Source organism: Prionailurus viverrinus, chromosome A1 (genome assembly GCF_022837055.1).
Source record: "Prionailurus viverrinus isolate Anna chromosome A1, UM_Priviv_1.0, whole genome shotgun sequence".
Lineage (NCBI taxonomy): Eukaryota > Metazoa > Chordata > Mammalia > Carnivora > Felidae > Prionailurus > Prionailurus viverrinus.
Window position 1 is genome coordinate 178451358 of NC_062561.1, and position 16235 is coordinate 178467592.

Sequence of the window (16235 nt, forward strand, 5' to 3'; positions counted from 1 at the left end):
TTAAATTTGGCTAGGTAAGATAGATTTCTGAAGAGAATGCTGGCCAGAATGTTTCTTCTAATAATGGTCATTGTGGTCTAGAGGTTATAACTGCCATGCCAGGGTAGACCTAGAAATAGCCAGGGATAAAAGTGCCATTGCCACCAGCCCTGTCCCGTCAGAGCTTCTCTTCAAAGAGGAGCTCCTTCCTTAGCTTGTCTGTGATTTACAGTGCATCAGGACTCCATGCTCTAAGTATTTTCATGGCAAATAGGAGCTGTTCTCAGGTCTCAGGCAAATTGAAAGGCCAGTTTTGAATTTCGAATCTTTCTTCCAAAATGTGTACATTTACTTTCTACAGTGGGAGTGTAAGGATATTTGAGAGTTAGCTTAGGAAATTTTGACTCTTCTGGTTTATTTTATGCTGAAATATAGCACTGTTTGCGCCATTTCATTCATTAGTATTTCTAGAAAAGAAAATAAGAACCCTCTCTTTCTAGAATTGTGTAGTATTTAATTGCTACGAAGGATCTTAGCCATCACTTAATCCTCTTTCTCACTCTATAGACCAGGAAGCCAAGGATCAGAGAAATTTCATGAAATGACGAAGATCATACATCTTGGTTATTGTGGTGATTGAATGGTGGGCGATGGTGGGGGCTGGTTCAAAAGTTAGTGCACAGGCTGAAATTGCTAGGATTACTCTGGAAAATTCTTATTGGCCATAATATAGAATACATGTTTACAACCCAATTTACAGCCCAGTTACTTATGATAGGGAGAAAGGAGGAAACAGATATGGTTTTAATTGTATGAGAGGGAAGGAAGGTGAGGGGCTCAGGGGGAGAGAATTATAAGTGAGTTTAAGTAAGGTGATTGACCATGTGGTGCCGTCTCTCTGGTATGAGCAGTGCCAGAACTCAGAACCTCCAGCAACCAAGCCTTTCTGTGGACTCAGGTTGCATCTCATATCTAGAAAAGATCAGACAGTTAAATATTCGATGATGGTACTTGTTCCTCATCAGTGCTTTGAAACTATGCCTCCATTTTGCTCAAGGAAACCTGTTGTTTTTTGGTGTGCTTGCTTTCTGCTGTTCTGGTTTTATTTTATTTTTGCCTGTAATTTGCTTCTCAAACATTTTAGAGTGCCAGGAAACTCACCTTGTATTTACAGAATATCCACAAGGTGGCACTGTTGAAGTTCTCTTGATTTGCAAAGTGTAGTCCAGAGGCAACCCCTTCTCTTGGGGAGTGTACAGTCTTGGAGAAGAGACAGAACAGATGAACATGTGTTATGTATATAAATATGGTTAGTATAATTGCATACAATTCAGTTTTCATTACAGCGAATTTTAAGGCATTGTCCATATCTCTGTTAAAGTGGAATTTTGTGGTATTGAATATTACATGAAATGAATGGACCATTGGCTGGGACATGGAAATATTTTTGTTAAAATGCTATTTGTTTTAACAGGATTTGATCTGAACATATATACATATGTCAGTATATATCATACATACGAATCTAATAGCTGGGGACAAGCTGGCCAAGTTGATTGTGTTCGTGTCTAGTAGACTTGGATTAAACCTGGCATTAGTTCCTTAACACAGACCCTGCCTTAAGAGTATTAGGGGAGAAACTGGTCCATGTGTACGTGCATACTTAAATTTAATAATGTATGGAGCAACTTAGTAATCACTATTCTAGTTTGGTGTTGAACTTTTACCATCGATGATCTTGAGTTTGAAGTTTTACTGTTTCAGTTGTCAAGTTAAGACTTCTTTTGATTGGGAAAACCATTAATTCTATAAAAATTGTCTGTAGTTCTCGCTTTTTAATGCTTACTGTGAATATCATACCTGTCAGTATAGGGAAAATGGAAAATGTTTGTGGTCTCTGGCTCCTTTTGGTTCAGTGGAAAGAGTGATAATTATGATATGCTTTTCTAAAAATCATGGTAAATGTTTAGTCTGCAATGTCAATTTCTGCAGGCTAAGTTTGTGGTTTGTAAGAACTGTTGTTAAAGGGAAAATTTACATCATTTGAAGTAGAGGCAGATTGTACTTCAAAGAGGATGATAAGCATTGGCGATGTTTTTGGTGAGGTATCTGAGCAATTAAGAATTTTGAAACACTTAGCTTCCTGGCCATGGTTTATTCATTTGTCTTATCCCCAAGTAAGGGCGATAAACCGTTATGGACTGTAAATGTGACAGACTAAATCAAAGGTCTTGAGAGAGCATAGCTGAGGCTTCAGGCTGGGTGTAGGGCCAAGGACCAGCATGACAGAGTGGAAAGAGTGTGGGTGTTGGATTTAGACAGTCCCTCAATTTGAATCCCAACCCCTGCACTTCATAGTTACATGAGCCCACTTTTTGGAGCCTCCGTGTCCTTATCTGTATGGGAATAATAATAATAATACTTCATGGGATATTGTAAAGATTAAAGACAAGGTATGTAATATGCCTGACATCTGGTGGGTATTGTGAGGATGGTAGCTTTAAAAAGAAAAAGAAAAAAGAAAAAAAAAAACCTGGAGAGACAGGAAACACCTGCTTCTCCAGAGGTAGTAAGATTTGTTGCCAGGAAGTTTTAATTATTCACCTGCTAATTTCGGAATTGATTCATCCTGACATCATAGAGGTAGATGCTTGCGCCATTTTGTTGGGACAACAAAATGTTGAACTTTGTGACTTGAGTGTCATTTCAGTTCATTTCTGTCTGAATCCTTAGGTCTGTATATGCCAAGTTAAAGGCATCCATTGACATCCTATTGCTGTCAGCAGTTGCATTGTTTTTTCTTTCAAAAGGTTGCTAAGTTCAGATTTTACCACTAGATCTGTGACTAGGAAGGGACAGCAGGAGTGGGTGGGGAAGGAAGTTTCTTTGCAGCTGCCCTTTGAAATGTGTTTCTAAAATAATAAAAGTTTCTGTAATTGTATGATCTAAGCAGCTGTGTTAAAACTGGCTGTAGTCAAGGGCATTGAAGTGACATTATACATTTGAGTTTCATTTTGATATAGTGTTGTTTACATACTGAGCTTTGAAATTTGTGCCTCTTAATTGTTTTAATTTATTGTTGAAAATTTTCCAGACCTTCGTCTGGTGCCTATAATTAGCAACAGAAGCACTTCTTCAGCATTGTGTGTGCCGTATTCTGGCCTCATTTTCTGAAACCATAATGTGTCCTCTTGTTGCCTTGGGAAGGGAGGTGGTAGTGGGAGACGGGGTGGGGGGGGGGGGTGTCTCAGCAAGATAGAGAAATGAGAGCCAGATATTGGTACTTAAGAAAATGCTTAGTTTTAACACTTCAAAGCACTTTCTGGCCTGAGCAGATGGCCCACCTTCTTCAGTAACTTCTTTGTCCTGAATAGGCTTGAAACGAGAAAGTTCCATGGTCTGCTTGGCTCCTGGGGATACTGTTCTAAGGTGTTCTCGTAGAGGTTGTGGGATTCCTGTTATGCTGACATTTAAGGGGATATGCGACTTAGCACCAAGATGTTAGAATGGGCTTTAGTGCTTTGCTAGAGGAGCTGTTCAGCGTTTTTCTTTGTGGAAAATAACAAGAGCAACATTGCTTAGTTTCTTTGACCAATGGTAGCAGTTAAGGGGATTTGGAGATGAGGGAAGGAGAGCAGAGACTGACACTTAGCAAGAGCCTGCTCTGTATCTGGCTCCTTCATAACCTTCTCCTGTTAACCTTCCCAACAAGGCTAAGAAGTTCCTTCTCTGTAAAATGAGGATATTGAGAATAACTGTTGTCAGAGTGTTACTGTGCACATTATATCAGATCATTCATGACAGGTGTCTAATATTATTCCTATTTTATGGGAGACTGAGATCCAAAAAGGAAAACTGATTTGCTTCAACCCAGGTTATCTGACTCTACAGCCAGTGCATTTTCCAAGAGACTGAAATGCCCTGCCTCCTGGAATTGATGGCGTGAACTTAAAGCATTATGCAAGGGAAGTCAGTCTTCTAGATATGATGGAGATGTGGCTGGATTGGAGTGATGGCATTTGAAAGAGGAGGAAAGATGTGTTTGAGATTTCCTTATGTAGCAACTCAGTGCTAGTCATTAGACTATCACTAGACAAAAAAGGATATCAATTGCTATAAGGCAGTAGTTCCCAGTATCAGAATTATCTGGTGGCATTCTAAAAACACAGATTCCTGGTCTTCACCATGTAAACACACTGATTCAGTAGACCAAAAAAATGTCCAGGGAATCTGTTTTTGGTGGTGGTGTTTTTGTTTGTTTTATTTTAAGTTTTTTTTTTTTTTTTTTTTTTTTTGAGAGAAAGAACGAGCGAGCCCACAGGCACACACATGAATGGGGGAGGGACAGCGAGTGGGGTGGAGAGAGAATCCTAAGTAGGCTCCACGATGTCAGCACAGATTCCCACTCGGAGCTCAATCCCACGAACCATGAGGTCATGACCTGAGGACCTGAGCTGAAACCAAGAGTCAGATACGCTATTGACTGATCCACCCCAGGTGCCCCTGTTTATTTTTAAAAATCACTTGCCCTAAGTGATTCAACTACAACTACACAGGCTTCTGAGAGCCAGCTCCTGGACCATCCAGCCAGGTAGAAGACTTGGATGGATGCCACTTTCCCAGCTCAGGTACAGACGATGGAGGTGTTGCAGTCATTGAGGAAGTTGCACTGAGTTGCAGTGAGAAAGCAACTATCTGATGCATTCTTATCTCACTATGCATTTCATCACTCAGAGCGAGGGACTCATGAGGGGAATTGGTTAGGGGTGTGTTTATAACCAATTAAGAGGATTTAGTTGACGATATGGAAGTAATATGGACCTTGAAAGGTGACTGTTCTCATAGAACGTGAGAAACTAGATGAGGTAAGTACCCAGAATTAGAAAAATTCAGAGAAGAGCTAAATCTATTAGCCCATGATTAGAGGTGCTAAAAGAAAATGTGATTGTAGAGGGCAGAGAGATTCTGAAATTTGAAATTCTTGTCAGTAAATTTGTCAGCCCTAGCAGTGGAGAGGTACAAGTACCCTATGATTATCCATGGATCTCCCTGATTTTAAATGCAAATGGAAGAAAGGAGCACATGATCATGGAGATACACAAAAAGGAAACACATAGCTTCTATAGACAAGTAGACCTAAAGACATTGTGTGCCAGGGTAGTGATTGAACACGGAGTTGTGATTTTCAGAATTGTGGAACGTTGAGAAGTAATTGAAAACCATAGGCAGAGGGGCTCCTGGGCGGCTCCGTCGATTAAGTGTCTGACTTGATTTTGGCTCAGGTCATGATCTCAGAGTTCGTGGGTTCCAGCCCCACATTGGGCTCTGTTCTGACAGTATGGAGCCTGCTTAGGATTCACTCTTTCCCTCTCCCTCCATCCCTCCATCCCTCCATCTCTCTGTCTCTCCGTCTCTCTCTGCAGCTCAAAATAAACAAGCATTAGAAAACCGTAGGCAGAGCTACTAGGTACAGTTGTACCCTTTACAGCTTGTACAACTGCATTTGGTAGCCCTGCATGGATAGTACTCTGAGATGATTGATGAGCAGACTTCCTGGTGTTAAGAGCTGGAGACCTGAGGTTGGGTGTACTTGGGGGATATTGGCTAGTAAATTTAATGTTACACTGTGGCAGACTTTTAAAATGGATTATCGGGGCACCTGGGTGGCGCAGTCGGTTGAGCGTCCGACTTCAGCCAGGTCACGATCTTGCGGTCCGTGAGTTCGAGCCCCGCGTCAGGCTCTGGGCTGATGGCTTGGAGCCTGGAGCCTGTTTCCGATTCTGTGTCTCCCTCTCTCTCTGCCCCTCCCCCATTCATGCTCTGTCTCTCTCTGTCCCAAAAATAAATAAAAATGTTAAAATGGATTATCAAATTTAATTAATTTGCAGCTGAAGAGACCGTGTAGGGTTGTGTAAACCTATAAGGATGTATACAGAATGCTAGGAACCTTTATCTCTGAGAGGATTTAGGGATTAAAAATTTTTGCTTATATGCATTTTATAATTTTTGTGTCATGAACTTGGGTTATATATGTTAAAAAAAGGGATACAAAGCAGCTCCTTGCCAACTTGTAAACAAAAAATACAATACCAACTTTATGTAGGAAGCACCAGCAAGGGAATACAAAGAGTAACCATACCAAATTCACTTGATTGTGGGGTGGGAGATTGGGATAAGCCTATCAGATTAGTAGGTCAGAAGAATGGTGCAAAGGTAAAGGTGATAGGGTCTTTATGGGGGGCAGAGTTTCTCCAAATATCCGAACATTGAATAGAGAGATGTGGGCTGGACAGTAGTACATCCGGGTGGCCACAGAACCAGTGGCTCTGTATTGGTACTGTGAGTATTTAATGAATGGATCCACAGTAGCCTCGATGGAAATACAGATCTAGAATCATGGGTGCTGTCCTTGGTTCTGACCCATTTAACATGTTTGCCAAGAACTTGGGATAAAGACTTACTACATTTGCCCATCATGCAGATTTGGTGTGGAATATCCACTCTTCTGGATGACAGAATCAGAATTCTAGAGGTGACATGCAAGGGTCAGTTAAGCTTCAAAGGTGAATTACAGTAAGGATAACTATAAACTTTTGCATGAAGCTGCCCTTCACCTCTCCATTAGCCATACAAATGTAGAATTAGGGGGAATTTTATTTTTTAAGTTTATTTATTTATTTTGAGAGAGAGAGAGAGAGCATGCCTGTGAGCAGGGGAGGGGCAAAGGGAAGATGAGGGAGAATACCAAGCAAGCTCCACACTGTCAGCACCAAGCCCAATGTGGGGCTTGATCCCACGAACCGAGAGATCGTGACCTGAGCCAAAATCAAGAGTGCCAGACACATAACTGACCGAGCCACCTGGGCACCGTGGGGGAATTGCTTTAATAAATCCTTTTGGAAATCAGGCCTAGGAATTTATTTATCTTACTCATCTTAGGAATCTACTGTGATAGGACTACTTAGATAAAGGCAGTATAATCTTTGACTGCATTAACTGTGATACAATGACAGTCATCAGAAAAAATAGTGGTCTCAGTGTATGTAGTCTTTATGATCAGATCAGAGCTTGGATATTAGATCTAGTCCAGAGTAGGAGAATTAGTATATGAAAAGCCTGTAAACCACAATCAGGAAAGAGTATAAAGTGTCATTCTCAGAGTTGAAGAAACCATTAGTCTATAAAGCATTTTAATGCACCATCTCATTTTGATATTTTCAAAATAGAGATTATTATCCCCATCTTATACAGATGAGGAAAACTGAGCTCTGAAAGTTTAAAAGAATTACTTACATCCTGCAAAGTTAATGCTACTATATGGCTTCTATTTATCTTGAAAAAGAGAACAAGTATTTACCTTATATGGTGTTTTGTTGCCTTAAAATCTTTTTATAAAGTTCTTCCATCTGATTCTTACTGGTAGTATGCGAAAGGACAGTGGTTACTGGCAATTACCATTTTTTAATGGTAAAAGACCAAGGGGCAGTGATGTTTCAGGATTATGTTTAAATATTTGTTTCATGTCAGAGAACTGCTACATGGTGAGCCTTCACTTGAAATTGAAATTTTCTGCCTATACGTCTAGTGTTCCCACCACTACAATAGGTCTGGGAGGTGAGCTTTATTTTTTGTAGCTACAGAAGACTTGCCTAGAGCCATAGGATGGGAGTTCACAGGTGGCAACGTTGATGAAAATGGTGATTTCCTTACTAGATGGCAGTGTCAGGCAGACTCTGAATCTTGGTTGTCTTTGGGATGACCCTTGCATTGTGTGGGATAAATCTCATAAGGTTCAAGAATTTACAGACATGTGGTTCTTGCTTTTGAGGATTCTACCTCCATAAGAAGGAGATGAAGAAATGATTGGCAAAGATACATTTAAGGAGACCTGACTTTAACTCTTGGATTGTCACTTGACTTTTCATAAGCTTTTTAAGATGTGTAAGTGTTTCTCCTTCTTTGTCTCCTTGGCTCCAAGAGATTCACATAGGTCATATATTAAATGGATGATTTGTTATGAGAGACGGTAAGTCAGAGGGGAAAGAACACAAACTTAGGAGCAAGAGATCGGAGTTGCAATCTTAGTTTTAGTATTCTGTAGTTGTGAAACCTTGAGGACTTAATAACCTCTCTGTGCCTCATCCTTAAAATTTGAGGAATCATTTCCCTGTAGTAATTTTCTAAGAGTTATGTAAAAAGAATGCAAATAAGTCTTTTTTTTGTAACATCTGACAAATAGAGACCTGTCCAGGATCCACTTTTATACATAGAATCTGTTGCCATCAAAACTTTTTTTTTTTTTTTTAATTTTTAGGGTGCCTGGGTGGCTCAGTCAGTTGGGGATCCGACTGTGCTGACAGCTCAGAGCCTGGAGCCTGCTTTGGATTCTGTGTCTCCCTCTGTGTCTGCCCCTTCCCCGGTCTCTCTCTCTCTCTCTCTCTCTCTCTCTCTCTCTCTCTCTCTCAAAAATAAATAACCATTAAAAAAATAAATGTATTTTTTTTAAGTAAGCTCTGTGCCCATCCTGGAGCTTGACCTCACAACTCCCAGATCAAGAGTTGCATGCTCTACTGATTGAACCAGCCAGGCACCCTTCCATCAATTATTTTATCTTAAAAACTCAGAACCAAAAAGAAGTGTATGTGTTTATGTACTCATGCACTTGTATATCTGAACTTTTGATACTAGTCAGGTATGTTACCTGGTTCAGGATTTCTTTATTCCTCTTACCTTTACAGAAATGGTGACTGGTACATTTCCATCTCCCTTCCCATTCCTTCATTGCCTTTTCTATTTTGTAGAGCAAGGCTTAGATCACATAGCAGAAAACATTCTTTCTTACCTGGATGCCAGGTCTCTGTGTGCAGCAGAGCTGGTATGTAAAGAATGGCAGCGAGTGATCTCGGAAGGAATGCTTTGGAAGAAGCTGATTGAAAGGATGGTGCGCACTGACCCTCTGTGGAAGGGACTTTCAGAAAGAAGAGGGTGGTAAGTTCCTGGGTTGCTTGTTCCCCTGAAAAAAGTTTCTTGGACATAGGGTCAGTTTGGTTATTCAAACAAGCAGTTTGACTTGCCAGATGTGTTGGCCTATTTTAAAGTGGGAAGGAGGAGTGGTCATAAGTGGCACGTGGGGGAGGGGGAGTTAAAGCTGTTAGAGTAATTCCTTCTGCAATGCATATTTCCTTTACAAGTATTAACTGTTAGGAAGTATTATATAGTTTGAGTGATTTGGCTTTTCAAATCTATGAGTTTATGTTTTCGTTTTCCTTTCACATTTTTCTTAGGTGATGATACTATTACCAAAAGATAGATAAGAAAAAAGAAAATATGAGAAAGTCAATAACATTTTGTTTTTGGTCATTGCTCTGACTGAAGATATGGGAGGCAAGGCGGGCAGGAATTTTCGGCCGACCCATTAACTTACGTACAGTTCTTTACCTTTATACGTGTCCATAACCTGGCCCACTTAGCACAGAAAGAGAGTTACAGCTTGTACAGGCTATGGTGTGAGTGAGGGATAGGGCTGTTGTTTTCCTTATGGGAGGAAGTTTGATGTGTCCCAAGTAAGGTTTTTCACAAAGCTGCCTTAGCGTTTTTTATTAAATTGTAGAATGAAAGGCTGGATTAATATGCGTTGGGTATTCAGAAAATAAAAGGCCAGGATTGTGTTAGAGAGCTGGAAGTTAAAGTACATTTGTGTCTAATATGTAAATGTAATGGTCAGAAATCCTACTTTTGAACTGTTAAAATCAAAACACTCGAAGGGTACACTATCTTTGTCAGCACCACGTTTAAATAAAATTCACCTTTTTATGTGCAAGATTATAACATCTGTTTGTTTCCATTTGCCAGGGATCAGTACCTGTTTAAGAACAGACCTACAGATGGCCCTCCCAATTCATTTTATAGGTCATTATACCCAAAGATTATCCAGGACATAGAGGTAACTTTATGATTTATCTGTTTTATGGGCTCTTTGTGTCTTGTTCTCAACTTTTTATGTTGCCTTAGAGCGTTTTGTTGATCTAAAAACATGGAGCTAGTAATTTTTTTTTTAAGTTGAACTCTTGAAGCAAATATGTCAACAGTCAGTATAACCTGCAGCCATACTTCAGGGTAGATAATGCCTGTTTGTAAAAACTGACCTGACTTTTCTAAAACCTGAAATGCTTCTGCAAAGTTGCCAGTTAATTAAAACCTGAGTCCAAAGTCAGCTTTTTATTCTAATTTGATAAATTTTCCAAAATCCCAGGCACAGTTTTTCAGGTTAGCAGTTTTACATTTTTGAGCCATCTCTAGAGAATTAGAGAAGGCACAAGGCTCAGTTTCCTCTGTAAATTTCCCATAATTTTTTCATAAAAATGACTCAAATATGAATCTAAGCAATAGTTAAGTGGGTTTTATACAGCAAATTATGCTCCTGGACCATTTTGGATTTGAGTGTAACTTCACCAGACCAGTAAAACTCTGTAAACTTGATGAGAAACATTGGAGATGTTTGATATTATTCATGTGTTCTAATTAGTTCAGTTTTATTATTTAGCCCTTTTCCTTGAACCAGGAAAGACAGGCACAGGCATTTCTCATTAACTCTTTCACATGTGTTCTTGGCAGGTCTTGGTTACTTCACTATTTCCTCCTTGGCGAAAAGTTTAGCCTTTGCTAGGCAGTGCTGTATCACCCATAAAGTTATACTCAGTTTCCCAAATGTCAAGTAATCCTCTCTCCCAGGTGATAGACATAAAAGTTATTGTGCCAAAATTCATTAATGGAGAAACATGTGCTTTTCTGGAAGTTTTCCCCCACCCCCTTCCCTTTTAAGGCAGATGTGAACTGATGGAATCATTAGGTTAATGGTAAATTTCAATGTGACTGGAACATCATATTTAAAACACAAACCCTTGTTTTGAGTATCTACTTCCTAAAATGATCTGTAAAGCAATCTTTTATGGAGGGCTAAATAATTTAAAACTTCTGCCTGACTAATCAAAGGTTAGGAATTACTTGATCCACTGGAAGTTCAAAACTTAGAATAAATTGCTCCTACACTGTTAACTTGAATCTTGAGTTGGTGTGTGTGTGTTTTAGGGGAGAAGAGCTGTCTCTTACCCCAAGATAGTTGTACTAATTATTGCTTTGCATACATATTAGAAACTATATTACTTTTTGCTTCTTTTTTCAACTGTTCTTTCCAAAGCAACTCCAGATTTCCTTGACTAATTTCAGCAAATCCTTTGTTATGAGAAGGATGATGTTTAAAGTCAATATTAATAAATAGGAACTCTGGAAGAACTTTGATCAGGTTGAAGATTTTGGTGACATAGATTATTTAATCCTCATGAGTACTGTTATAATCAGTAGTATGAACTCAGTACTCTGTGGCATGATAATATGTGACACTACCTACCGTAACCATTTCCTCAGGCTAAAATAATATTTTAAAGTTAGTGGAGGAGGCAGATGTGAGGGAAATAGAGCTATGGGGGAAAACCCTATTTGATGCAAAACCTCTACATCATGGTGGTCTACCCAGTGGTTCTTAAAGTGTGGTTTGGGAAAACCCACTGGTGGCCCACAAGAGTCTCCTCCAGATTTTTGTGGGCTAGATCTCTTAGTGTAAGGGATGATGTTTTATACTTTGGCATATCCACTAATAGTAGTCATAATAAAAAATAATGTATCATGCCTACAAGACCGTTTACTTGTACTAGATACTTTGTTAAGCATCTTATGATACACTTTTCCATTTAGCATTCTGAACAGTACCTGAAAGGTAGGCCATGTCCTTACTCAGAGCTAAGGAAATGGAGACTCAACAACATTAAATAGCTCGCCCCAGATCACACAGTGAGTAATAGAGTCTGTGATCAACCTACAATTCTTCTGCACTTACTACAACTTTTTTGTACTCGAAATCACTGGTGACTCATCAGAATAGAGTTCTTTACCTCTGTTTTGGGAGTGTGTTTTATTCTGACCAGGGTGAACACACATGTAGAGAGTTGTGTCAGTGACCTATGGATCAAACAAATAGAGACTCAAGGACTTGATTCTTGACCATATGGCTGGCATGAAACTCTCATAGCAGAAGAGAATAATTACAGGTACCCTCTGTTGAGCTCTTGCAGTATACCATGAACTATGTTGTATGACTTACAGAGATTATTGCGTTTAATTCTTAAAACAAGGTACATATTATCCCTATCTGTAACAAGGGAAAACTGAGACTAAGGGATGGGAATTGAACTGAGGTCTGTTTAGCTTTGGGGTTAGTGTGTTGTTTATCATTTTCAAAGTGGAAAACTCAGGAAGTGAAGGAGAAAGAGGTGTGATGTTACATGCCTATGGACTTTTCAAGGTGATCTCATCTCTCCCCAGTTGTCTGAGTACTCAGCATCCTTGACTGCTAGTTTAAAAAAAGAGCATGAGTTAAGGTAAGATTAATTGGCCTTGTTATAGTCTACTTACGGCAAAGGTAGTATTTTAAAGGGTTTTAATTTTAAGAAGCACATTGCCAAAGATAAATTACACCCCGAGCATCAAGTGGGTGCTTATGCCCCCTGCCCAGTTGCCCCTCCATGCCTGCAGAGTCTCTGCGTAGTTCCCATATACTTGGCGAAGTTGCCAGTACACAACAGCTGCTTCTTTTCTTGCTCTACTTTGACAGCTGTGTTTCAGGTACCGTCTTGTGTCATCTGTCCATTCCTAGATTTGACTGTGATGAGCAGATGACCTTGCCCTTCTACATTGACCCATCACAAATCGGCTAATTTTTAAGAAAAAAAATAGAAAACCTAGCTTAGTGTGGCCAACTCCCATTATTGAGGAAATGAAGATGTGAGAGATGAAGTCTAGGGAGAATAAGAATTCTTAGCTTTCTGCAAAGCTTCATTTCTCTTGGGTGTTCTTGCCACACGCGGGGGGCGGGGGGGGGCGTGGTTTAGAGTACCTCTGAGTTGAGAAGGAATTCCTGGAAAACCTGAGGCACATTCCTCAAAGATGCAGCCATATTTCCCCTGCTGTCTAGAGTCTCAGTTGTTCTGCTCACTGCTAATGGTGAGCTTACTATTAGGTACTTTGCTGCAGTGATTTAATTTAACTCTCAGACGATCAAAACAGAGTCTTAGTCCAAAGCTCATGCTCTTTTCATGCTCTTTTGGGGGTCTACCATGCCCCCAATCGTCTCTCAGCAGAGAGGTGGGAATTGTTACAATAGACTTAATCAGAATTCTGTGTCCTGAACTTGGATTTTTCTCTGTTGCCATCTCAGAGTAGTGTAAACTCTTTCATGTAATATGCATTTCCCCTCTTTTTATTCACTGGATTAAAGCCTTTGAAGCACTCTCCTTGGAATAGACCACTGGTAAAATGATGGTGTGTTGTATCGCACCTTTTAATAAACCACATTTTATTCAGGGAAAGTGGGAAGCTTTTTTGTGGTTTGCAAACTTGATATTAATATTGTCCTGACCAGAAAATGCTGAAACTTGCCCACCCACCCAGTTGTGTTTAGGCTTCTAAAAATAATGTTATTCCTCCATACTCAGACATCTGTTTTCACTCTATTGCCAATTTAAATGCCGCTGTATACTCTGTGTATCATGGCTACTTTCCCAGTATTTTTAAAATTTGCACAGGGTAAGGGGATTTTACAAGTTCTCAAAAACACGAAGGACTCCTCTACAGTAGCCACACCACATGATGTCTAAGTGTAATGGCAGGTATCTGCATAATTAAAGAGGTGCACCTGTGTATGCCCTGTATCCCTGCTGCTGGAGTCACAGTTGAAATGCACTGGAAGGTTGAGCCCCTTCCCAGGAATGGTTAGGGAGGGCCCAGGGCTAGCAGCATTAGATACCAGCCGAGACCGAGACAACCGTTCCTGACATCTTGGTGAGAAGATTTTGTTGGTCACAGCCTACTCCTTTGGGTCTGTGTTCTCCGCAGCTGAGGAGGAGCATCGCTGTTGTCGTTTGTAGGCACTGTGATGAGCACTTTATATGTGTAATTTCATTTGCTCCTTACAAGAGTTTTAAGGAAGTAGATCTTATTTTTCCCATTTTTACAGAGGAGGAAACTGCAGCGCAAACAGTCCCACCTCATTTGCCAAAGCTGCTAACTGACCTAGGTATTTTCTGTACCACACTGGGCTGCCTTCCATTTTTAAGGGTCTAGTATTTTATTTTTTATTTATTTATTTTTTTAAAGACCTGGCTTATAAGCATTCTAGTAAGAGTTGAGGTCGTCGAATATGGTGGTAGGTAGTATTTTGGGCAGGCATAGTCAGCAGGACGTGCTGCTTTCTTTTGTGGGTGGCCCAGGGAATTGAGAAGAGTAGAGTCTCAGGAGTTACACGAGATTGGTGTGCAGCAAAACCATCTGTTCCCTGCTCTGGGTTAGTGTCCCTTTCCTGGCATTTTGAAACAAACCACTTCTGTGGTGATTCAGGAGCTTAAAAAAATTTTTTTAACACAGCCTTAAGCAGGAGCTCCCTAAAACGACCCATCAAGAATGACCTGGCAGACCTTTTATTTAAAATTCAGAAATGTATTTTAGAAAAACTAGGCTCTTTTCTGAATATTGAAAAGCTAAGCCATTTCCTAGTTCTTAACTTCCATTCAGCTTAGAACAAGAGCCTGTTATCTGACAGAGCTTTGGAGAGGGCCTTGCCTCCATTTCTTATGTGAGGGCCAGAGGCAGAGGGTATGGCCCAGGCTGTCACGTCAGGCGGTGTTCTCTGACCAGACGTTGCAGGGGATGGGTGTACCCCAGGCTGTCTGCTGCCTCACCCCAACTCCTCTTTGGTCCTCTCTGCTGTATCTTTAGGTTTTTAGGTATAGTAAAAGATTGTAATCAAGTCGCCCAGTTCTAGAAAACATTTTCCACTCGAGGGAGCATATAGGCAGTTCTTTTTGGTATGAGGCTTCTTCTGCTTTCTCTTTTTACATTATTTTTTTTTTTTTTCAGTCTCCCATGTGATAGTAAATACTTTTCCTTTGCATTGAAATATATAGAGTAACAAAGCTGCTTTACTGATTTGATGATATTTTAAAGCAAATGTTTATGTTTTATAACTGAAAGCAGTTGTATGAATTTTTAAAATAACACCTGAGATGCACACACACATCTATATATATACACACACACACATATATGCATATATATGTATATATGTAAGTTATGTTACGTATTCAACTTTGTAATACTTCGGGTTTATATGGAGTCATACCTTCTGCAGCAACTCTCTGGGCCCCTGTAGGGTGTAGCCTGAATATCGGTAACCACTGCCGAGAGTCACTGGCCATGAATGAGACTTGTTACCAGTGCATCTGTCTCCTAAGTCAGCGTTTTCCTGGTATACTTAGCATGCTGAGGTGGCTCAGTCACTATCTAAAAATATATTAGCTCTCTAAATGATTCTAAGCATTGAGTTCAGTTTAAGTCTTTTTTTCTGGACCCCTTTTCTAAAAGTTGCTTATATACTCAGATCTGTTATCTACGTTGGTAGCGGTAACAGAGGTGGGGTGAATTGTTAATATTCTTATTATTAATTTTGGTTTTGGAATATTCTTTATTTCTGACATTTCACAAACTTACTGGAGATGATGATGCTGGCTCAGAAGCTCTGACTTGGTAGCAGATGGGCAGATGAGCGTTTCCTCACTCCTGGCATCTCCATGACACCTCCTTGCATCCCTCGGGTGTTAGAAATATGCAATCCTGCCCTCTCTCAAGGCTGTACATAGGAGCTCTTTGAGGGCAGGGATTATATTTCCAGGCTCCTGTGCTAAGTGTGGAGGCCACAAATGATGAAACATTTTCCTTTTTAGGTATATGTGTATCACTATCTCCAACCTTCCATTCCTTTTTCTATAAAAGGAGGACAGTAATTTCGGCTTCAGAGTTGTGATGATTAAATTAGCTATAAAATATTTAAATCACATATCATAGTGTTATGAAAGCATAGTACCTGGCACATAACATTCAGTAAATTTGAACAGTTTAGAGCATACAGAAGCATACTGCCTTCAACATAAGAGGAGATACAGTTTGTCAGATGTCAGCAGAGCTAGTAATTAAGTGCATATTGTGAATGAAGATGAGATTTATCACCTTCCTTTAGCAGAGCAACTAATTAAACTTTCAGCTACTCATATAATTAACTACTCAGAGATAATCTTTCAGGCTATATCCTGAACTCAGGTGTAACCAATTATTTTAGTCCCCATCGTCCCCTAATTTCAAGGATTTGGAGT

The 16235-nt window shown here is 39.9% G+C and overlaps 1 protein-coding gene across 11 annotated transcripts in view; it reads left to right on the forward strand.

Moving 5' to 3' along the window:
- The window catches only part of FBXW11 (F-box and WD repeat domain containing 11), a 120835-nt gene that overhangs the window by 81059 nt on the left and 23541 nt on the right, over positions 1 to 16235 (forward strand). For all 11 annotated transcript variants that reach the window (XM_047861390.1, XM_047861399.1, XM_047861406.1 and 8 more), the window contains 2 exons: positions 8781 to 8967; positions 9832 to 9922. In XM_047861390.1, the coding sequence (XP_047717346.1) occupies positions 8781 to 8967; positions 9832 to 9922 (278 nt within the window). The remainder of the gene's footprint in view (positions 1 to 8780; positions 8968 to 9831; positions 9923 to 16235) is intronic.